The sequence below is a fragment of the Microtus pennsylvanicus genome, chromosome 2 (assembly GCF_037038515.1).
Source record: "Microtus pennsylvanicus isolate mMicPen1 chromosome 2, mMicPen1.hap1, whole genome shotgun sequence".
Lineage (NCBI taxonomy): Eukaryota > Metazoa > Chordata > Mammalia > Rodentia > Cricetidae > Microtus > Microtus pennsylvanicus.
This window is the reverse complement of record NC_134580.1, coordinates 149422958-149446967: the sequence shown is the minus strand read 5'-3', so window position 1 is coordinate 149446967 and position 24010 is coordinate 149422958. Positions and strand designations below refer to the sequence as shown.

General features: G+C 48.7%; 1 protein-coding gene across 4 annotated transcripts in view; it reads right to left on the bottom strand.

The window, feature by feature from the left end:
- Znf831 (zinc finger protein 831) overlaps positions 1-24010 on the bottom strand; it is a 117980-nt gene that overhangs the window by 33211 nt on the left and 60759 nt on the right. For 2 of the 4 annotated variants that reach the window (XM_075963266.1, XM_075963267.1), the window contains exon 5: positions 756-854. The exons of 1 other annotated variant lie outside the window; for it this stretch is intronic. In XM_075963266.1, coding sequence (XP_075819381.1) covers positions 756-854 — 99 coding nt within the window. Of the gene's footprint in view, positions 1-755; positions 855-14506; positions 14668-24010 lie in introns of those variants that run through there. One more of the 4 variants, XM_075963269.1, reaches the window with a different exon arrangement.

The following is a 24010-nucleotide window of genomic DNA, read 5'->3' as shown; positions in this document are numbered from 1 at the left end:
CTGGTGAGGTCGGCAGTTAGCCTTACTGGCCATTTTCTTGTATTAGAAGGAGTGTTTAAACACACCTGTGTTCTTGCCAAAAGGAAGGGAGGGAGAGAGAAAGGAAGGGGGGAAATGCTTAAAAATGCAGCTAGAAATGACAGCTGAGTGGTTAAGAGTACTTGCTGCTCTTCCAGAAGACCTGAGTTCAGTTCCCAGGACCCAGATCAAGGAGCTCCCAACCACCTGTAATGCTGATAGAGCGCATGCTGAAATTAGTCTAGAGTGAGTGCTCCATGAGCATTCGCTAAGAGGACCCTTGACCCCTATTAGCGCATACAAGACAGTAGAGAGTAGAGATGGATGACGTCATTGCTGTAATTAGTCTAGAGTGAGTGCTCCACGGGCATTCGCTAAGAGGACCCTTGACTTGCCCCTTGTTAGAGCATACAAGACAGTAGAGAGTAGAGATGGATGACGTCACACTGAGCAGTGGCCAACCCTGAACTGCTAAAACAAAGACAATCATAATGGGGGTGGGGAGATGGTTGTTGGTCAAGTTCTTACCATACAGGCATGAGGATTTAGGTTTAATCTCCAGAACCCATGAACAAGCACTAGGGAGTCAGAGGCTCACTGATGAGCAAGTGCGAGGCTCCGTGGGAGAGCCTGTCCTAAGGTGGAGCTGATGAAGGAGACACCTGAAGTCAGCCTCTGGCCTCTGTCTGCACTCATGCACAGTCTTTTCTTTCACTGGAAATAGATTGTTTTCATACCTTGTATTCTGGTTATGGGTTCACCTCTCCTACTCTTCCTAGGTCCTCCCAATCTCCTCCTCTTGCAGATCTGCCTCACATTAGAAAACAAACAGGCATCTAAAGAATAATAAAAAAGTAAAATGAGATAAAAACAAAAACAAAGAAATCAGAAAGGACAGAACAACCAAACAAGAGAAAGATCCAAAGAAAAAGCACAAGAAACACAGATAGATACAGAGGCATATGAGTTCCCATATAGAGGAATCCCATAAAAACGCAAAATCAGACAAGTGGTGGTAGCACACACCTTTAATCCCAGCACTCACGAAGCAGAGGCAGGCAGATCTCTGTGAGTTCAAGGGCAGCATGGTCTACAGAGCAAGTTCCAGAACAGGCTCCAAAGCTACAGAGAAACCCTATCTTGAGAAAACAAAATAAGCAAGCAAACAAGCAAATAGATAAATAAATAAAAACGCAAAATCAGAAGCCATAATGTATATACAAAATATGGGTAAGGTTTAAAAGAAAATGCTCTGATTTAAAATTATGAAACAAAGAAATCTCCAAAAATGACATTGAGTTCATTTTGTGTTGGCCATCGCTGCTGGGCCTAAGGCCTACTGTTAATAGTGGTTTGTGTGTCCCCAGCAAGACTCCCTTAGAGAACGCTAGTTTTTATTTCCAAGTGGCGATCAACTGGATATAGTTTCCAGGGTCGAGAAAAGGCCTACCTCTCCTCTTAACTCCAGGACCCCATCTGGTGCAGACCCATGTAGGCCCTGTGTATGCTGCCACAATCCCCATGAGTTTGTATGTATAGTCTGGTTGACATGCTTATGGAAGGTTAAAATGGATGACTATTTAAAATAACACACAGGGGCTGGAGAGATGGCTCAGCGGTTAAGAGCACTGACTGCTCTTCCAGAGGACCCGGGTTCGATTCCCAGCACCCACATGGCAGCTCACAACTGTCTGAAAATGCAGTTCCATGAGATCTGACACCTTCACACCAAGGAACATAATAAAGTTTGAAAAATAAAATAAAATAAAATAACACACAGAAGTAGAACTGATTCTAAGCAGCCATATTCAGGGTACTGTTTAGGTGGTAGGATTTCAGTTTATACTAGAATAAAGCGAAGGTTTCTGCCCCACATCCGTCGAATCTCATCTGACCTTCAGACATGGCGCTCTAGTCTAGCAAGACTCTAGCCCATTCCAGTCCCTTTGGGCCTCTCGAAGGACATACCGTGCTAAAGACTATCCACAGAATGGAAGTTTCTCTCCCTAAAGTTACCCTAAGAACAGAGGCCATGGCCAAATCCATATAGTCTCCCACTTACAGGAAGCGCTCTCAATTACCAAACTGTTCACATTTTACAATAAGTTGCCTTGGTGACTACATCTTCACACGGTGAACATGTAACATGCATTCAGTTGTCCCTGAGCATCACCCATTTTGGTGCTGAATCTGTGGGGTCCTACGGTCTCATAAAGGTGACAGCAACCACTAGTCAGCCCCACCACCACGAAGAACCACAACTGACACCCCACAGTGTCCCGTGTCAAGGACGGATACACGGTAGGTAAGGTAGGAATTCAGGCTTTAGGTGTTCTCCATTTAGCCATGGGCATATCAGGACACAGCCCATCCTGGGCTGAGGAACATGAGTCCTTCACTTTGAATTACAAAAATGCTACTCAGAAAAACACATTAGCCTGGTATGACGCCAATGGATGCTGGTTTGGTTTATTCAGAGACATTATCTGAGAAAATTAGTTTTGGAAAAGGTAATGGGGGGTGATTTTAACACAAATACAGTCATTAGTCCCAGACATTTGGGATACAATTATAAGCCCTACATGTTGCTCCAAACAAATCTCTTGAAGGCCGCCGTAGAAAAGCAAAATAGAACATATTTTGTGAAAATTGCGAACAGGCATCTACTGGAAAAATGAAAGTGACGGTCCTAATGTTGAGTGAAAATGGGCTCTTAGGGCTGAGGATAAATCTCTATGATGGCATTGTCCTCGGGTTCTAAAGGTACTAAATCTCAAAGAGCTGGGATGAAAGCAGAGAGCTATGCTCTGAAAGCTACATTAGGTGACTCAAGCCAGCGGCGCCGGCGATGACAAAGACGTTATTAAAGACGCACATTGCAAGTTCAGCCCAGCCGCCTCGTGAAATGTGAGCAGAACACATGTCACCAACTAACACTTTATGTAACAGGGACTTCACGGGACCCAGGCCACCAGAGTAATCAATTAAGTGTTGGAAGTGGAAGTTGGCCTGTTTCGTCTAATCTCCGTTATGTTTTAGGTTGTCCCCCAGACTCTGCCTTGTGTTGAGAAAAAAAAAAGTATGGAGCCTGTATGGTATAGGGCTCCATCTTGGAACTTATAGAACTGGTGTCCAGTTCTCCTGGAGATGATTTTCCACGTGCTCCTGGGAGAAGTCCATACAGGAAGAAGTTGGCGAGGGATGAAGAGCTATCCTTCAGAGAGTTGAGGGCTGTAGACAGGAGTGGGAATAAGAACCATCTGTGTTAGTGCCCAGCATCTACTGAGACCCCACGTGTGGCCCATAGAGTGCAGAATAAAGTTCACTGGCTGTGAAAACTCTTGCTCTCCTCTTCCTCTCTGGAGATGGAAGTACCCCCAGCATCTGTTGCCTTCTGTTCAACAGGGTGTTCCACTTAGCTCTCACTTCCCACCTGACCAAGGAGGGGGCTCCAGGGCTACTTACAGCCAGATCTCCCTAGATTAGACTCCATGCTGGGACTTTGGCTAAGAATCTCCCTATCTAATTGCTAAGTGGGGAAGATTCTGTGGGGCCACTAGAAGCCACTGGAAGTCATCAGAGATGGTCAGAGGTATCCAAGAAGGATACTAACTCTGATTTTAGGAAGATATATAGAGACATGGCTTAGGTCCCCAGTCCAGCCAAATACCCTCAAAACAAACAGATTTGCTTTGGATCTACTACCTAAGTCTTTTTGGTTGGATTTTAGGCCCTTGGTCCCAAAAGTAGTGATGGATGTTCAATCATTCTCCCAACCCACAAGGACACTGACATCTCCTTAGACCCCAGAGGATGAAGTAGGTGTTTACCCTTCAAGTCAGGTGACCCCCCAGCACCTTCTGCTCACACCAAAAGGGGATGAAAGATTTACCTAACATTACCTAATGGCAGGCACAAAATGCAAGGCTTGGTCATCTGCCCCTGGCCCCCAGGATGTAGCTAATGGAACTGCATCTGAGAAACAAATCACAGACCAAGGGTCTTTTCTAGAAATAGCCAGTTCCAGCCGACATCGATTCCTATGGCTTCCCAGTCTGCCTGGCACTCTGAGAGAAACCATCAGTTCCTTCCTTATCTAACTCCTCAGATGACCACATGGCAGAGCCTCAAATTTATGGAGAGTCCAGATGAGGAGTGAAGGAGAAGCATGCCCCTTGTCCTCGGGATCTGGAAACTCAAGCGGATGAAACTCAGACAGACAAAGTAAGCACAAAACCAAACAAAATGAGAAGCCAGATCCTGCCCTTCAGAGAAGCTTCCAGAACATGCCAGATCCCTGTTCATTCTGAACTTCAAAATGCAGTTACTTAGGCTGGACTAAAAAGATTTCTCATTTTTCCCCCAATTTTTCTAAATTATGCGTCACATTTATAATGAAATGTCACTTCAATTAATTGAAATTAAATACAGCAGGGCACAAAGATAGAAACTAATAGCTGAAAATGAAGAGCTTCCTCTGCCACTCAGCAGCACCTCGCTCTACAGCACAAAAAGGGAGGAGCAAAAATTACAGAACGGAAATCTCTACCGGACCCAGAAGCAACTGGAAAAGGAAAAGTAATTGCTTTAAGATTAAAACATATACCAGCAATTTCCGCTGAGCCATTAACCTGTGGATTTGTGAAAGTCAACGTCATACTCTACTGAACTCATTTGGGCAGAGGCAGGTGCGCACGTGTCCTTTCTTGACGGTTTTTGAGGTCTCCATTGCAGTGTTCAGTGCTTTAGGATGCAATGGGGACAGACAGTAAGATGGTAGGTTGCCCTTTGTAAGAAGCAATGTGAAAAGCCTGATGGGGTGGCAACTATGAGGCAGGAGGATTATCACAAGTTTGAGGCGGCACGGACTATCTAGCCAGATCTTATGTCGAGAGGGAAAAAAGGGAAGGAACAATTAGAACCCAAGCAGTTCCCTAGGAAATGGCTGCTGGACAGGAATGCCTGTCTGCGGTGTTAAAGCAACAGGGTGCTATTCTGGAGTCCACCACCAGAGGCATCAGAACACCAGGTCCTACCATCAGGCGGGGCAGAAGGCGCCTAGCCTGGGTCAGAGCCCTGCTCTCAGGTGCACCAGCGCAGGAACCTTCAGTATGCCCAGGAAGTCCGTCTTGGAAAACACGCCCCCAAACCACAAATGAACCTTTGGAGTCAAGTGCCAAACCTGAAATGGGCCTGGTGCAACGAAAAGTTGGGAAGGAAGCATACCCACCAGGAGGGGAGGGGTATGGACCCCCTCCATAAGAAGAGAAAGCGCCCCTCCCCAAGTGCAACCACACCCCCAAGGGACCTCTAGAGAGTTGCCCGTGTGGAACAGCTGCTGTTTCGCCCTACAGTCTCCCAGGCCGGGGGACAGAAGGAAAAGGAACAGTTTCCCTGCCAAACCAACCCATGGACCCCAGAAGAGCTACAGCCACAGTGGGTTTGGCATTTGGCTTTCCTGGGCTGGATGCTGGGTGTGTAGGTGTCAAGTGACAGGGAGAAATGGCAGTGAGTCCCCCACCAACCACGACCTCAATAACAAAGACAGGTAGGTGTGTGTGTGTGTGTGTGCACGCGCACATCATGTTAACACTGGACTATCTCTTTAGTGTCAAATTCTAGACTTCCCCATAGAGATCAGAGCAGACTTTCTCCATGTATAGGAGCTGAGCTTACCAGGACGCTACGAGCTGTTTCTCATAATAAGGGTTTTTTTTTTCTTGTTTATTTTTATTTTCAGCACTGTCGTTATTTTTTTTTTCAGGCGGGACACTGAGGCACAGAAGCTAGCTGGGTCCTCAGCAACAGGACTCCAGGTGTGAGGCCCCAGGGGCCCAGAGCGAGCCGCCGATTGCTGCTGCCTCTGCTGGGCGGGCGGCAGAGCCGGCTCCTCTGTTTACATTTGCTTTCTGAACAGTGTTTTTTTTTTCCCGTGTGCTTCGTAAAAGCATGTTTAGTTTTGAACGAAAGCCGGTGTTTCAAAGCTGGGGGATTGGGGGTGTGTGACCACATCCAGCAACCTCCTCACAGGGACCCTCACCCCATCGTCAGGTCCTTCCTAGTAGGTCGGTCCTTCCCCTTTGCCCACCTCTCACCCTGCTCTCTGCAATGTTCAACTTCTCTGGATCCCCGTCTCCTACGAGGCCCCCGGCCTGCACTCCTGTTCTTTCTTCCTTTGCGGAAGAGGGGGGTCATCATTCTTCCCTCAGTACATCTGGGTGGCATTTACGTGAAAGCAGCGAAAAGGAATAAACAAGCAAGGGTCGCCTGCGTGCTCAGACTGCGAGCATCGCCTGTTCAGGGGTCCAGCTCAAGCCTGCAGCACAAGCCCAGCTGGCTATAGGCCTGCTGGTTTAGCCACGTGAGCTCTGAAGAATATAAGCTAAGGCCCGACAAGGGGTCCAGGTTTGGGTTCGGAACAGACCCGGGATGCAGTGGTGGGGGTCCAGACAACCGTTGGGGACCAGGTCCCCGGCAGCCTGTAACCCTCAGCTCCTGCTGCAGTTGGCTCCCGCCATTCCTCGCAGGCGGCGGTAGGGGGAGCCGTTGAAACTTGGAAGACGATTTTCCAGCAAATACAGAGTCATCCTTCTTTTTTTCTCTCCCTTCCCGGATAATAAATCCACAGAGCTTGTTTTTAACCCCCACCAGAGGTTAAAATAGTTTCATAAAAAGTTTTTGGTAAATTCATGGGTAACTTTTTGAGGTTATGTGAGGTTTTTGTCAAAAAAAAAGAAAAGGGAAAAGAGAAAAACAGCTTTTCGTTGTTGTTGTTCCGTCTCTGCTCATGTAAGACCAGAGTCACAGGAGAGCGGATGGGAGGGGGCTTGGAGCTTTGTGTTTTTCCAGAACAGTCCACACTCAGCAGCAGCTCCCCAGTCCCCCCGGAAGTCAGTCCGGGGGGGTCGGGGACCGTGGGCGGCTGCCCAGGGTGAGCTCTGCACCCAGCCTGCCTGCAGCCACCTGCCAGACAGCTGCCCCCTGTCTCTGCCCGCTCCCAGGCGGCTGTGATGCAGCAGCCTTCTCGATGTTTCTATGGCGTCCAGCCCGCAGCCCCCTGCCCAAAGAGAGGGGGGGGGGGTTGTAGAGAGAGCTGTTAGCGGCTTCTGCATGCATTTTCCAAGTGGAAGTCGGAGTAAGGGTTAAAAAGGAATAAGAAGTTTATCCGATTGATAGGAAAGGCGACAGGAGGAGGCAGAGGGAAACAGCGCAGTTAAGGGAGGGGGCGTCACAAATTAACTATGATTCAGAGACTCAAATAAGGGGAGTTCGTTTTTTCATCTGCCTTTAGCTAAAAGAAAAAAGAGGAAATTATAGAAAATTGAGAAGCAAACATCCCTGAGAGTGCTGTGCACCCGGGGGTGCTTTAATGAACACTTAATAATTTTGAACGTTTGTGCTTAGAAGTGGCTTTTGTCCGTCTCCGGCATGCCAGGTGCCTTGTAGCCATCAAATGCTAATTGAGGCTGGAACAAAAAAAAATCCTCTGAAAGTTAAAGAAATAAACCAACATTTTTAGAGTTTTAGCCGGGGGGGGGGGGGGGGTATCTAGGGAACCTATCTTTCCCTCCACGTATGTATTTGGGCAAGACTCCCTGCCGGTGAGGATGAGGAGGAGGTGGCCTTGACAGACCCCCTCAGACTCCAAGGGCCATATTGAAAATCCGATGAGGGGAAACATTTGATGAAAACCCTCAAACGAGAAAGCAGGAGGCTGCTTATTGTTGGAGCTGATTCTCTGACCTCCCTACCAGCATCCAAGGTTGGGGTGAAAGCCAGCAGGAGTAGGGGCGCTAGGGACCTTGAGCAGAGCGCCAGGGACTCTTTGGACTCCGTCTGGGACAGCCATCGGAAGTGTTCATGAAGCGTAACCCCTAGCCTTCCCACCGTCTCCCTAGATACCCACTCACTCCTGACAGTAGAACAGGATTTCACAGCTCAGGGCTCACCCCCTGGCCTTAAGACATTGTCTCTGGGGCGAAAACGGTACTGCGCCTCCTACTGTCTGCCACCATCGTCACCGTCACCATGCTACTGAGTACATTCTGTAACAGCAAGAAGACCTTTGGACCTTGAGGACCCCTGTAAGGTGGGCCTCCCACAGCAGTCCTGACCCCCACTCCCCGCGCGCCCCTTTGGTGTGAGGCAGGACTTGTAGACAAGAGCCAGATTAGATGAATCATAGGCAGCAGCTATACACCATTTTACAGAGGGGCCTCGGGCAAAAAGAGACAGATGTCCCTTGACTTAGAAACAAATGAATTCTAAGTCCACAAATGAAATTACCGGTCTTTGTGTGCCCCTCTCCCGCCCTCGCCCCCGCCCCCGCCCGGGCTTCACAGGAAGCTGAGAGGCGAGGACAACGGTTTCCCAGGTGAGCTGGGTACAAGTTGAGGGATTTCAAGGCAAAACACTGGGGCAGCAGATGCTCTGACAAAAACAAGTTTCATCAAAACAACCTTGTTCTCATCTCCCAGCCAGATGTGGACACCTAACCCCTCTTGATGCAAAGGGATTAGGAAAAGGTCAGGCAGGTGGGAAGCGCTATTAGCATCAAAATCAAACGTTCCCCGTGACGTCATCAAGGGGGCTTAAAGGACTGAACAGCAAATCCCCTTCTTGTGATTCTGTCACCTAAGGTTGGTGGCATATCACCTAACATGTCTCCTCCAGGACAACACTGTTGAGGACCTGCTCTGTCTCACCTTCCTGCTAGCACCTCAGTTAGGATTAGCCCCAAAGGGTCTAACCAAGAAGGCTGCTTGAGAACGGGAGGGGTGGCAGATGAGAGTGGAGAACCCAACAGGGTTGAGGATGCTCTTCATCCTACTCCATCTTCTGCTTTCATTTGGTTGCTTGTGCTAACATTTCACATGAGAAAATTCTAGAACAAAATTCAGACAGCATTTGTAGGACCTTTGGGAAGGAACTCTCCTAAGCCTCCCTTCCCACCTCCTAGCTGATCCAGTCATTAGTACCTAGAGGCATTTTTGCCTTCCCACTTTCTCTGTGTGTGTGTGTGTGGGGGGGGGCATCAAGCTTCTGAAGGCTGGGGATGTGGCTCAGTCAGTAGAGTGTTTGCCTAGCATACACAACTCCCTGGGTTCAATCCCCAGCACTGCATAGACCAGGCATGATGGTCACAGCTGTCAACCCAGTACTGGGGGTGGAGGCAGAAAGATCAGAAGTTCAAGGTCATCCTTGTAGGGAGTTCAAGGCCAGCCTGGGTTACTGTGAGACCCTGACTCAAAAACAAACAAACAAACAAAAACAGGGAGGGATGAAAGAGGAAAAGAGAGAGGGAGAGAGAGAGCTAGTTACTCCAGTAAACAAGACTCTGTCAATGATTGCTAAGGAAACAAAGTTTTAGAAAAACAAGTAAATAGCGGTGAAGTGCTGTTTGCCTCTACTGCTGTTTTAGCATGTACGTACGTTTTTTTTTTTTTTAAATCTTTTATGGTTCGGGGAGGGAAGCGAGGAGGATGGATAGCAGCCAGCCCCCAGGCCCCAGCCCTCCATCTGCAGTGGGGGCTCGATGGAGAGGCCTTGGGGACAGGTGCGGACGCTGCAGCCCCCCCTCCAGTTCCTGTTTGTGCCGTGGCGCTGCTCTCCTCCCCCAGCCGGCCTTGTCAAGACCCCTCATTCAGAAGCTTAATCACATCAGCAAGCTCATGGCGCTGCATCTGTAATGACTTGTTTACCAGTCTCTGTCGGCTCCCCTTGCCAGACCCAGCTCTCCCAAAGGACAAGAGCCACGTCGTGTTCTCATTTGCTTGTCTTCTGCTCCCACACACTGCCTGGCACACAGCAGAGCCGGTAATTGCATGCAAACCTCAGGACTCATCTCCTTGGGAAAGGCATCATGGCCCTCTCCCTAGTCCCTAGCACCTTGAGGAGAGCCCACAGCATCTTCTGCCTCCCTCCTCTCTCTCACAGGGTGTCGAGGTACGCACCTGCTCGTAAGAACAGGCTTCCTTGCATTAGCCTAAGGGTGAGACGGCATCCCCAAGTTTGTACGGATGAACAACGTCTCTTGTCACTTGCCTGACCCCCTCCTCTTTGAGGCAGCCATTTCTCCTTTGCTCTCAACAGCTCCACAGAGGTGATTAAATCCCCAGGGCTGGTGTACAGTATCTCAGCGGCTGGATTAAAGGCAGGCAGAGACCCAGACTAGGCAGGAAAGATTTAGTTTTGGGCTGGGACAAGCAGCTGAGATCACAGAAGCTCTGGGAGGCTGTGGAGATTCTTGATGCCTAGAGACCCAAGTCCTGCGGACATTAGTGAACCTGGACCCAGATAAACCTGAAACCATTTTTTTAAATTTTCCTTCTACATGAGATAATGACTCCTTCCTTCCTCCTCTTGCCACCCTCTTGTTGTGTGTGCGTGTGTGTGTGTGTGTGTAGACAAACTGGAATCAAACCTCCTTTCCTCACAACAGAACCTTCCTAACCTAGGTATACAATGTTCAGTGCTCAAACCAGTTGGGCAACAATAAAAGCTCTAAAGACCTTGGGCGATGGTTTATCCCTCAAACACGGGGCCCTGAGTTCCACTTCCAGCACCTCCATAGAACTGTCTATGCTAAGTTAGATGAGAATTTGAGGGAAATTTCTGGTTAGTCAGCCTAGTGACCCTGACTCAAAATTAAGGTGGAGAGGGCTGGAAGGATTGCTCAGAGGTTAGGACATACTGTTTTTGCAGAGGACCAGAATTTGATTCCCAGCACCCACACCAGCCTGTAACTCCAGCTCCAGGGGATCTGAGAGCCCCCTCACCTCCTCCCTTCTCCTTCTCCTACATGTGTGCATGCACACACACATACACACACAAATCAGTAATAATTTTAAAATAAGAGAGAGAAACATTAAAGAAGGGAGGAAGGGAAGGATGGAGGAAGGAAGGAAGGAAGGAAGGAAGGAAGGAAGGAAGGAAGGAAGGAAGGAAGGAAGAAAATGGCTCAACTGGACATGGTGTTATACACTTTTAATCCCAGCGCACTGAAGAGGCAGAGGCAGCCCAGACTGGTATACACAGTGAGTTCAAGGACAGCCAGAACTACATAGTGAGACCTTGTCTCAGAAACAAAACAAAACAAAACAGAAAAAAGAAAAGAAAAGAAAGAAAGAAAAAGAAAAAGATGGAGCATATGTGCATTTGCACACACACACACACACAGGAACACACACACACACACACAGGAACACACACACACAGGAACACACACACACAGGAACACACACACAGGAACACACACACACACACAGGAACACACACACAGGAACACACACACACAGGAACACACACACACAGGAACACACACACACAGGAACACACACACACACACAGGAACACACACACACACACACAGGAACACACACACACACACACGAACACACACACGAACACACACACACCATAAAGAATTGAGAAATTCACATTTTCTATAGCCAGACTTCTCACTTTATCCCAGAGGTCCCTACTGTGGGCCTGCATACAACCCTGACCCAGAAAGGACTGGGACTGCCATGTCTAGGCTCCTGTTTATGATGAAAAGCGAAGCCCCCCCCCCCCCGCCCGTCTTGCCCACAGCCTTCCACAGTGCCGTTGGCTCTCTTGGGTTCCCAGGGTGGGCAGTGCTTCTCTGAGCTTGCTGCCAGGAGGGAGCTGACTAACACTCAGGGCTCAGCAGCCTGCAAATCAATTAATCTCTTTTGCAAATTGCTAACCGGGTCTAATGAATTGGCCAGGCACAGAGGAAGTCCTGTGTGGCTCTGTGTCCTTAGCAGTGACAAGACTGTCCCTGAGCAGGGCTGAGACATCATGCCTCCGCCGGAGAACAAATCAATTAATATTTGGAAGGAACATCAAATTGTGCCCAGTGGACTTGAAGTTTGCTCAGGAGAAACTTCTCTGAGCTCCAAACAGAAAAAGATTGTGAGCAGAACTCTCGGGTTCCTAGGAGCCTGCGATGATGCTCACAACTCTGAGACGTGAGGAGGAGACCCCGAGAGAAGCAAGCCCAGAGGCCTGGGCTTTATGGGTTCCCAGGGAAGCATGCCCACATAATGGGGATCAGAGGCTACAGCTGGCTGAGAGGAAGGGGGCAGAAGGATCTTCTAATATGCTACTGGCAGAGATTAATTAGCAAGCAATTTGGGAGTCTCTGCTGAAACTGTGCAGCAGGAGGCTAAGGGGATGGCTTGGTAGTTACCACACAACCACAAGACCAGAGTTCATCCCTGTACACAAGGAGGAGCCAGGCATAGCATCCTGCATTTACAGTCAGCCCCAGCTCTGGGGAGGTAGAGACAAGCTACGCTCTGGCAGCTTATTGGCCAGCCAACCTAGAAGTATCTTCAAGCTTCATGTTCAGTGATCAGCCCTGCCTTAAAAGTAAGGTGGCAAACAATTGGGAAAGATACTCAGCATCAACTTCTATCCTCCATACCAATACCACATGACCCCTCAGGAACACACAGATTTTCCAAGGTCCAATGTCACCAGCAGAGGTGCTGGATGGGGGGTGGGCTGCCCAAGTCTTAGCCTCATTTATTATTGTATCGCAACATTTTAGAGATGGTATGTCCATGACTATGGAAGTCATTAAAGAGAAATCATCTCTTTCTCTTCTCTCTCCTCTCTCTTCTCTGTCTTTCTTCTCCCTCTCCCTCTCTCTACTCTCTCTCTTTTCTCTATCTTCTTTCTCTCCCTTTCTCTCTTCTCTCTTTCTTCTCTCTCCTCTCTTTTATCTGTCTTTTCTCTCTTCTTTATCTTCTCTCTTCCTTCTTTCTCTCCCCCTCTTCTCTCTCTTTTCCCTTCTTTCTGCTCTCTCTTCTCTCCCTCTCTTTTCTCTTCTCTTTACCTCTCCTCCTCCTCCTCCTCCTTCTTCTTCCTCTCTCTCTCTCTCTCTCTCTCTCTCTCTCTCTCTCTCTCTCTCTCTAAATTAGAAGACAAAGTCTCAATGCTAGCTTCCTCCCGGTGGATACCACCAGTGTTACAGGCAGGAATTGAGGCGCAGGGTACACACACTTTCACTTCCAGATCCATGTGTCCAGAACAAGGAGAACTGGACAGGGACACATGGAGAGTAGCAGGGAAGCTTTGATAAAGGTGACACATCTGGGGCTCCATGGCAGGTGCTGTCGAAAAGACAGGGACCTGCTTTGGATTTATCTCCATGGTAGGTATCTCTGCTCATCTCTGTTCCTGAAGCCTTGGCGGGCAGCATTCCTCTGCCAACAGGAAGGCTTCCCTATACTAATTTGAACCCTCCTCTCGTGCTGCACTGACCTATTTCCTCCCAACATTTACCTCCTCCAGAAGGGTCCCAGCCAGTCTCTGACACTCCCCACCCTAGCAAAGTTCTTCAGGGACACAAAGCAACTTCAGCTTGGACCTGAGCTCATAGGACTCACCAACCTTGCCTACCCTGTTGTTTATCTTTGTTACAGTGCCTTAGGGCATACCATATCAGTCTTCTGCTTGCTGAAATGGTAAGCAGTCCCTGTTGAAAATAAATGTAAGGTTGGGGGGGGGGTTGGTTTTTTTTTTTTTTTGGTTGTGTTGTTTTGTTGTTTCACCCTGTTTTGTTTTGTCCCTTTCTCTTTGTTTGGTTTGTTTTTGGCTTTGTTGTTGTTGGGTTTTGACGCTTTTTGAGCAGCATCTTACTCCATAGACCAGGCTGTTCTCAACCTTGCAATAATCCTCCTGCATCTGCCTCTCCAGGTCTGGGAGAACTGTGTGTGTGTGTGTGTGTGTGTGTGATCACCCACTCCAGTTCAGCACCATTTCTGAGGGTCCATGTGAATGGCTTGAACTGAGTAAAGCCCACTGCTGCGCTGGCCACCAGATTTCTCATCTGAGTGATTCCACACAGGTTGCTAGACACACGTCGCCAAGCCTCAGTTTCCCTTTGTGCTCAATGAGGACAAGAGTCATTCCTCCTACGTCTACCCAGAGGTATAGCCATAGACGAGTCTTCTAGATTGCAGAGACTGCTTCCTAAGCTTAAATTTAAGAGCATTTTCTAAAGACTCCCTTTAGAGATGCAGCGAGAACATGGCCATGTTTACTGCTGTAAGCCATGCGGAATGCCGGAAGCTGCAGACCATAAACCCAATGTACTTCTTCTCATTCCATAAAACAGCTCCTTCAATCAGTGTGACTTCAGATGTGTCATCAGGCACCAGGCCACACTCAGTTCCTCTTCGGGGTTCCAATTTTAGTCTGTGTAATGAGAAGAGTGGCAGCCTTCCAATGCACCCAGAAACGTAAAAACCCAAATAATTAACCTCCATTACTTCAATGTTCTCTCTCTGCTTCTGCAAAATCCGTTTCTAAGGAAATATAGAAGAGTAATCATTCTCCCACAGAATGTTCTAATGTACCCCAGCCCCCAGCTCCAGAGTAAATAGGACAGGGCTCACTTAATGGAAAAGGCCTTTTTACTGCAAGAAATCTCAATAATAATAATAATCAAAGCGGATATGCCATCCATTCGAGAGAGATGTGCACAGGAGCACAAGGACGGGCCAAGCTAATTACCAGATTCTTTCTGCAGCCCTGGGTCAATAACTGTGATATCAGGCGAATGATAATGAGGCAGGGAGTGCGTCGCTTTCAGCTCACCGGGAAGAAAATGTCCCCCTGGAAACGCAAACAAGACCCAGAGATGTGGCACCCACCTCCACCTCCCCCAGTTATGCTCTGAGAGCCAGGGTGCTGCACACCCAAGGAGCACATGTACTGTGTTACACAACAAGAGGCACACAGGTGCTGTGTCACAACAAGAGGCACACAGGTGCTGTGTCACAACAAGAGGCACACAGGTGCTGTGTCACAACAAGAGGCACACAGGTGCTGTGTTACACAACAAGAGGCACACAGGTGCTGTGTTACACAACAAGAGGCACACAGGTGCTGTGTCACACAACAAGAGGCACACAGGTGCTGTGTCACAACAAGAGACACACAGGTGCTGTGTCACAACAAGAGACACACAGGTGCTGTGTCACAACAAGAGGCACACAGGTGCTGTGTTACACAACAAGAGGCACACAGGTGCTGTGTTACACAACAAGAGGCACACAGGTGCTGTGTTACACAACAAGAGGCACACAGGTGCTGTGTTACACAACAAGAGGCACACAGGTGCTGTGTCACAACAAGAGGCACACAGGTGCTGTGTTACACAACAAGAGGCACACAGGTGCTGTGTTACACAACAAGAGGCACACAGGTGCTGTGTTACACAACAAGAGGCACACAGGTGCTGTGTCACAACAAGAGGCACACAGGTGCTGTGTCACAACAAGAGGCACACAAGTGCTGTGTCACAACAAGAGGCACACAGGTGCTGTGTCACAACAAGAGGCACACAAGTGCTGTGTCACAACAAGAGACACACAGGTGCTGTGTTACACAACAAGAGGCACACAGGTGCTGTGTCACAACAAGAGGCACACAGGTGCTGTGTCACAACAAGAGGCACACAGGTGCTGTGTTACACAACAAGAGGCACACAGGTGCTGTGTTACACAACAAGAGGCACACAGGTGCTGTGTCACACAACAAGAGGCACACAGGTGCTGTGTCACAACAAGAGACACACAGGTGCTGTGTCACAACAAGAGACACACAGGTGCTGTGTCACAACAAGAGGCACACAGGTGCTGTGTTACACAACAAGAGGCACACAGGTGCTGTGTTACACAACAAGAGGCACACAGGTGCTGTGTTACACAACAAGAGGCACACAGGTGCTGTGTTACACAACAAGAGGCACACAGGTGCTGTGTCACAACAAGAGGCACACAGGTGCTGTGTTACACAACAAGAGGCACACAGGTGCTGTGTTACACAACAAGAGGCACACAGGTGCTGTGTTACACAACAAGAGGCACACAGGTGCTGTGTCACAACAAGAGGCACACAGGTGCTGTGTCACAACAAGAGGCACACAAGTGCTGTGTCACAACAAGAGGCACACAGGTGCTGTGTCACAACAAGAGGCACACAGGTGCTGTGTCACAACAAGAGACACACAGGTGCTGTGTTACACAACAAGAGGCACACAGGTGCTGTGTCACAACAAGAGGCACACAGGTGCTGTGTCACAACAAGAGGCACACAGGTGCTGTGTCACAACAAGAGGCACACAGGTGCTGTGTTACACAACAAGAGGCACACAGGTGCTGTGTTACACAACAAGAGGCACACAGGTGCTGTGTTACACAACAAGAGGCACACAGGTGCTGTGTTACACAACAAGAGGCACACAGGTGCTGTGTCACAACAAGAGGCACACAGGTGCTGTGTCACACAACAAGAGGCACACAGGTGCTGTGTTACACAACAAGAGGCACACAGGTGCTGTGTCACAACAAGAGGCACACAGGTGCTGTGTCACAACAAGAGGCACACAGGTGCTGTGTTACACAACAAGAGGCACACAGGTGCTGTGTTACACAACAAGAGGCACACAGGTGCTGTGTTACACAACAAGAGGCACACAGGTGCTGTGTTACACAACAAGAGGCACACAGGTGCTGTGTCACAACAAGAGGCACACAGGTGCTGTGTTACACAACAAGAGGCACACAGGTGCTGTGTCACAACAAGAGGCACACAGGTGCTGTGTCACAACAAAAGGCACACAGGTGCTGTGTCACAACAAGAGGCACACAGGTGCTGTGTCACAACAAGAGGCACACAGGTGCTGTGTCACAACAAGAGGCACACAGGTGCTGTGTTACACAACAAGAGACACACAGGTGCTGTGTCACAACAAGAGGCACACAGGTGCTGTGTCACAACAAGAGGCACACAGGTGCTGTGTCACAACAAGAGGCACACAGGTGCTGTGTTACACAACAAGAGGCACACAGGTGCTGTGTCACAAAACAAGAGGCACACAGGTGCTGTGTCACAACAAGAGGCACACAGGTGCTGTGTTACACAACAAGAGGCACACAGGTGCTGTGTCACAACAAGAGGCACACAGGTGCTGTGTCACAACAAAAGGCACACAGGTGCTGTGTCACAACAAGAGACACACAGGTGCTGTGTCACAACAAGAGGCACACAGGTGCTGTGTTACACAACAAGAGGCACACAGGTGCTGTGTTACACAACAAGAGGCACACAGGTGCTGTGTCACAACAAGAGGCACACAGGTGCTGTGTTACACAACAAGAGGCACACAGGTGCTGTGTTACACAACAAGAGGCACACAGGTGCTGTGTTACACAACAAGAGGCACACAGGTGCTGTGTTACACAACAAGAGGCACACAGGTGCTGTGTTACACAACAAGAGGCACACAGGTGCTGTGTCACAACAAGAGGCACACAGGTGCTGTGTTACACAACAAGAGACACACAGGTGCTGTGTCACAACAAGAGGCACACAGGTGCTGTGTCACAACAAGAGGCACACAGGTGCTGTGTCACAACAAGAGGCACACAGGTGCTGTGTTACACAACAAGAGGCACACAGGTGCTGTGTCACAAAACAAGAGGCACACAGGTGCTGTGTCACAACAAGAGGCACACAGGTGCTGTGTTACACAACAAGAGGCACACAGGTGCTGTGTCACAACAAGAGGCACACAGGTGCTGTGTCACAACAAGAGACACACAGGTGCTGTGTTACACAACAAGAGGCACACAGGTGCTGTGTCACAACAAGAGGCACACAGGTGCTGTGTCACAACAAGAGACACACAGGTGCTGTGTCACAACAAGAGGCACACAGGTGCTGTGTTACACAACAAGAGGCACACAGGTGCTGTGTCACAACAAGAGGCACACAGGTGCTGTGTTACACAACAAGAGACACACAGGTTCTGTGTCACAACAAGAGGCACACAGGTGCTGTGTTACACAACAAGAGGCACACAGGTGCTGTGTCACAACAAGAGGCACACAGGTGCTGTGTTACACAACAAGAGGCACACAGGTGCTGTGTCACAACAAGAGGCACACAGGTGCTGTGTTACACAACAAGAGGCACACAGGTGCTGTGTCACAACAAGAGACACACAGGTGCTGTGTTACACAACAAGAGGCACACAGGTGCTGTGTCACAACAAGAGGCACACAGGTGCTGTGTTACACAACAAGAGGCACACAGGTGCTGTGTCACAAAACAAGAGGCACACAGGTGCTGTGTCACAACAAGAGGCACACAGGTGCTGTGTCACAACAAGAGGTACACAGGTGCTGTGTCACAACAAGAGGCACACAGGTGCTGTGTTACACAACAAGAGGCACACAGGTGCTGTGTCACAAAACAAGAGGCACACAGGTGCTGTGTCACAACAAGAGGCACACAGGTGCTGTGTTACACAACAAGAGGCACACAGGTGCTGTGTTACACAACAAGAGGCACACAGGTGCTGTGTCACAAAACAAGAGGCACACAGGTGCTGTGTCACAACAAGAGGCACACAGGTGCTGTGTCACAAAACAAGAGGCACACAGGTGCTGTGTCACAACAAGAGGCACACAAGTGCTGTGTCACACAACAAGAGGCACACAGGTGTTGTGTCACAACAAGAGGCACACAGGTGCTGTGTCACAACTAGAGACACACAGGTGCTGTGTTACACAACAAGAGGCACACAGGTTCTGTGTCACAACAAGAGGCACACCGGTGCTGTGTCACAACAAGAGACACACAGGTGCTGTGTCACAACAAGAGGCACACAGGTGCTGTGTTACACAACAAGAGGCACACAGGTGCTGTGTCACAACAAGAGGCACACAGGTGCTGTGTTACACAACAAGAGGCACACAGGTGCTGTGTCACAACAAGAGGCACACAGGTGCTGTGTTACACAACAAGAGGCACACAGGTGCTGTGTCACAACAAGAGGCACACAGGTGCTGTGTCACAAAACAAGAGGCACACAGGTGCTGTGTCACAACAAGAGGCACACAGGTGCTGTGTTACACAACAAGAGGCACACAGGTGCTGTGTCACAACAAGAGGCACACAGGTGCTGTGTTACACAACAAGAGGCACACAGGTGCTGTGTCACAACAAGAGGCACACAGGTGCTGTGTTACACAACAAGAGACACACAGGTGCTGTGTCACAACAAGAGGCACACAGGTGCTGTGTTACACAACAAGAGGCACACAGGTGCTGTGTCACAACAAGAGGCACACAGGTGCTGTGTTACACAACAAGAGGCACACAGGTGCTGTGTCACAAAACAAGAGGCACACAGGTGCTGTGTCACAACAAGAGGCACACAGGTGCTGTGTCACAACAAGAGACACACAGGTGCTGTGTTACACAACAAGAGGCACACAGGTGCTGTGTCACAACAAGAGACACACAGGTGCTGTGTTACACAACAAGAGGCACACAGGTGCTGTGTCACAACAAGAGGCACACAGGTGCTGTGTTACACAACAAGAGGCACACAGGTGCTGTGTTACAGAACAAGAGGCACACAGGTGCTGTGTCACAACAAGAGGCACACAGGTGCTGTGTCACAACAAGAACGCCTCAACAGCCTCGCTCAGGTGGGGCCAGCCCTTTTTCTGCACAGACTGATGGGGCTTTCAGTTGCTGTTTTCTTTTCTTTTCTTCCTTTGTGTGTACATGTGTGCGTGTACAGATGTGGGCATGCGTGTGCATGCGTGTGAAGGCCAGAGGCTAAACTGGGGTGTGGTCCATTCTCTTTTTTGAGACAAGGTTGGACCCTGATTAGACTGACTGACCACTGAGCCCCAGAGATCTTCCTGTCTCTAGCTCCCCAACGCTGGGATAGGTGCACCCCATCACACTCAGCTTTTAAAACAGGAAAAAGTGCTATGTGTGTGCGTGTACGGTGTGTGCATGTGGGTGCCTGGAGAGGCCGGAGGAGGGTTTCAGACCCCCAAGCTGGGGTTACAGACAATAGCAAGTTGCCTGCTGTGTATGCTGGGAAACCAGCTCAGGTCCTCTGCAAGAGCAGCCCATGGTCTTAAGTGCTGAGCCTTCGCTCCAGCCCAGGCCCTAGCTGAGGATTGAACTCAGGCCTTCTCTCTTGTGTGACTTCACTGGCTGAGTCATCTCCCAGCCCCTTAGCTGATTTTCCTAGTGGGAACAAGACCCCAGAGCCTGCGATTGAACGGCCATGCACACGCACATGCTGGACTCTCAGGGCTTCTCAAGAGAGACCCCGCCTTGGGCAGCACAGTGGAAAAATCATTTTCAGAACACTGTTTATCTGTGAACTTCCCCCATGGCTTTGAAAGGTCAGTCCTGAGCTAGCTGGCTCCAGCTGGCTCAAGCTGGCACTTTGTGGAAAATTGCCCCCCCCCCCCCCTCGCCTCCAAGCTGGTAAGAAAAGACTCAGGGCAAAGGCTGGACCCCATCACATACGCATGCAAATGACGTCGGGACACCTGCCGCTCACCCTCCCCTGACCCAGGAAGACTGCAACTTTATTAGTTTCCTAATCCCCACCACAACAAACCACTCCCTGAAGATGTCACAGGCCTTTCTGAGTCTTATTGCTAAAACCAAAAGGCCCTTGCCACCGACAGAAGTGGGGACACTTGAGACTTCCTCACGCTCCCGTCTTCTGTGGCTGGATTTACTGCTTAGCTGCAGAGGGGCCCAGGTGGGTGGCGGCCACATGGCCTTTCTTCGCCTCCTTTTAGCTTATCCGCCAACACACTGTGAACATTTCTGCTTCCGCTTCTGCACACAATTCCTACCCGAGAATGGATTTTTCAGGATTTTCAAAGATAATTTTCATTATGGGTGATTTTTTTTTTCCCATAGGGGCTGGCATTGGAAAGAATAAGGCCACCCTTCAAGACTTTAGTCCCAGTACAGTGTAGGAGGAAATCAAAGAGGATGAAAACTACATTCACAGGCTGGCCCTAGCTACCTCCACCCCTCCAGAGTTTTCATCTGTAAAAACGAGGTGACAGCCCATGCGCCCTAAGACTGAAGATTATGATTCGGTGAAATTGAATTATGCTGTGAATTATGCTGGTCTGCCCACTGCCAGCCACATTAGACACCTGCTGTCTGGGTTCTTCCATGATTGATACAACTTGGAAGCGCAGTCAGAAACCAAATGTCCAAGTCTATACGTGGTCTTGTTCAATCTTACTTACATACTAATTATTTGTTGTTATTATTATTATAGATAATAATAATAATAAATTATCATTATTTATTGATTAGAGGCAGGCTCTTTTGGATCCCAGGCTAGTCTCAAACTGGCTATATAGTCGAGAAAAGTCTTGAACCCCTGATCCTACTGCCTTAACCCCAGAGTGATGGCATTGCTGGCACATGCCACTATGTGTGGTTTGACTTCATTTATCTATTTACTTATGTTTATCTATTAATTTATTATTGATGTGCTAGGGATCTAGTCCAGGGTCTCATACATGCTAGGCAAAGGCTTGACCATTGGCTTACAGCCCAGTCCTTCCTGCGCAGTCTTGAAGATCTGGGAACTGGGTCGTGACTGTTCTGTCTGATGACGTTCAGCTGCCGGAGCAGACATTTGGTTCAGGTGTGTGCTCAGTGGGCACGAGCTCACCGCGGAAGTAGGCGCAGAGGCCACCAGCATGGCCAGTCTGAGGCCACGGCTACTGAGAAAGTGACCGAGGTGAACAGTGGGGCCAGGACCTCACTGTACATAGAGAAGAACTCACAACTCTCATTGTCCTGAAAAACAGTGCAGTCTAAAGTTGGGGAGGAAAAAGAAAAAAGAAACGACAGAAAACTAAGATGAAGAGCCCACAAAGATAAAATCAAAGTAAACCCACTAATAGAGGTTATAATAGCAAGCTCTGCATTAACGAGAAATATCAATAAGAGCCAATTAGGTATCGATGAACGTGGAGTCCGCTGTGACACCTAACTAAGAGGTGTCAAGGGGCTTCCTTCACTTCTAATTGACTTCCGTAGCAAGCAAGTACCCCCAGAAGGATGCATTTTTTTCTTTCCCTTCATAAACACCTTATAGGATTTCATCAACTTATTTGAGGTGCTGCTCTGGAGCTGAGACCCCTAGTATCCCCGCTGCCATCCTTGTTGGGTTCCTCCCGTTTGCTTTCACCTTACCTGACTCCCCCGACGAGTGTGAATGAAGTGGGTTGAAGTGGGCCTCATTCACACCCTCTCTCATCACCCCCACGACCCTCAGCATCCTGGCTCTAATTTTCACTTAACAATCATTACACAGCCATCCCCTTACACACAGGGAGCATGTGTGAAGACCCACCATGGGTGACCAGGACTTCAGCCAGTACCAAGCCCCAAACAGACTCTGGACACCATTGCCTACAATAGCGTGCAGTTTATAAATTAGGCCCATGAAGAGATTAACTAGAAATAAAGTTGAATATTTATAGCAATATACTGTTATGAAAGTGGCCGAGAACTTGCAAACTGTTTATTTCTAGAACTTTCCACTTAATGCTTTCACCACTACTCTAGGTGACGGGTAAGCAAAATGGCAGAAGGTACCGCTGTGGAGAAGGAGCATTTATTTGAAAATTATTCTGAAGGGCATGTGTGAGAGCAGGTTGGGGACAGAAAGGAGAGGCAGAGACAAGGAAGTAGGAGGGAATCACAGGGAGGGGAGAGGAGAGGTATGGAGGGGAGGGGGAAGGAGGAATAGAGGAAGGAGAGCCAAGGGCTTAGATTTGCCTGCATTTATCTTATTAGAGGGAGTTGGGGAGGTTCCCCTGTTCCCAGCTAAGCAGCCACCCTCATGGTTGGGACACCCCAACCATCTGCTGGTACCCCAACCATCTGGATTCTAAGGTGCTTTCTTGGGATATTCAGTGACTTGACTTGTTATTTAAAAACCAGTCTTTTGAATGAGGTAGTTCAAGCCTACTAGATTAAATCTACAAAACTGCTTCCTGTGATTGGATGCACACACAGACACATAGACACAGACACACATACAGACATACACACACATAGACACACACACAGACACATAGACACAGACACACACACACATACAGACACATAGACACACACAGACACATAGACACAGACCCATAGACAAAGACACACATGCACAAGACACACACGCACAAGACATACACACAGACACATAGACAGGCACATAGACACACACACAGACATACACACACAGAGACACAGAGACACAGACACATAGACAAAGACACACACACAGACATACACACACAGACACATAGACACAGATACACACACACATGTTCACACTTACTGTACTGGGAGGCCTAGTAAGTCTTATATCTACCAAGAAAGTTGTAGATCCCTCCTTGCCTTGCTGAAAGTTGGCTGAGGTAATGTTGGATTTAGGTTTAAGGAATTTTAAAAAGGCTCTGCTCTCAGGAGTATCTCGCAGCCTGGAGTCAGTATAGAGTTGTGTGCCTTAAGTTCCCTGGCCTTCTGCTTACGGATGGCTTCATCCCACACCATCTGTTAATCTGACTGATTAGCTCCAAGCTATTGAAATGGTTTAGACAGAAATCAAACATCTTTAAAAATATTTTTAAAAAACCATCCTCTCACTCTGTCTCATTCTAAATTATTGACAGGAAGAGAATTCAAAAAAATAAAAAAGAAAAAATGTTAAATCTAACTTGTTTTTGGATATGTGTGCTCTTGGCCATATTTGAAGATGTCTATTTCTTGGGAGCCTCGAGGGAGAAAACCCAGTTTTCCTACCTTCAAACCAGCAAATTCCTTATCCCAAATTTCTTCTCTTGAATCCATCAATTTTCTCCAATTACAGCCTCTTGGATGGCCCACAACAAATCTTCACACACCGCCCTGCCCTGGGATGCAGTTTCTCCTCTCTCCCCCATACAGACACATGATCACCTGTTCATTTAGTTACAGGCACACACAGTCAAAGGTACACACAAAGTCACAGGTACACACAACCATAGACACACAAAGTCACAGGTACACACAGTCACAGGTACACACAGTCAAAGGCACACACAGTCACAGGTACACA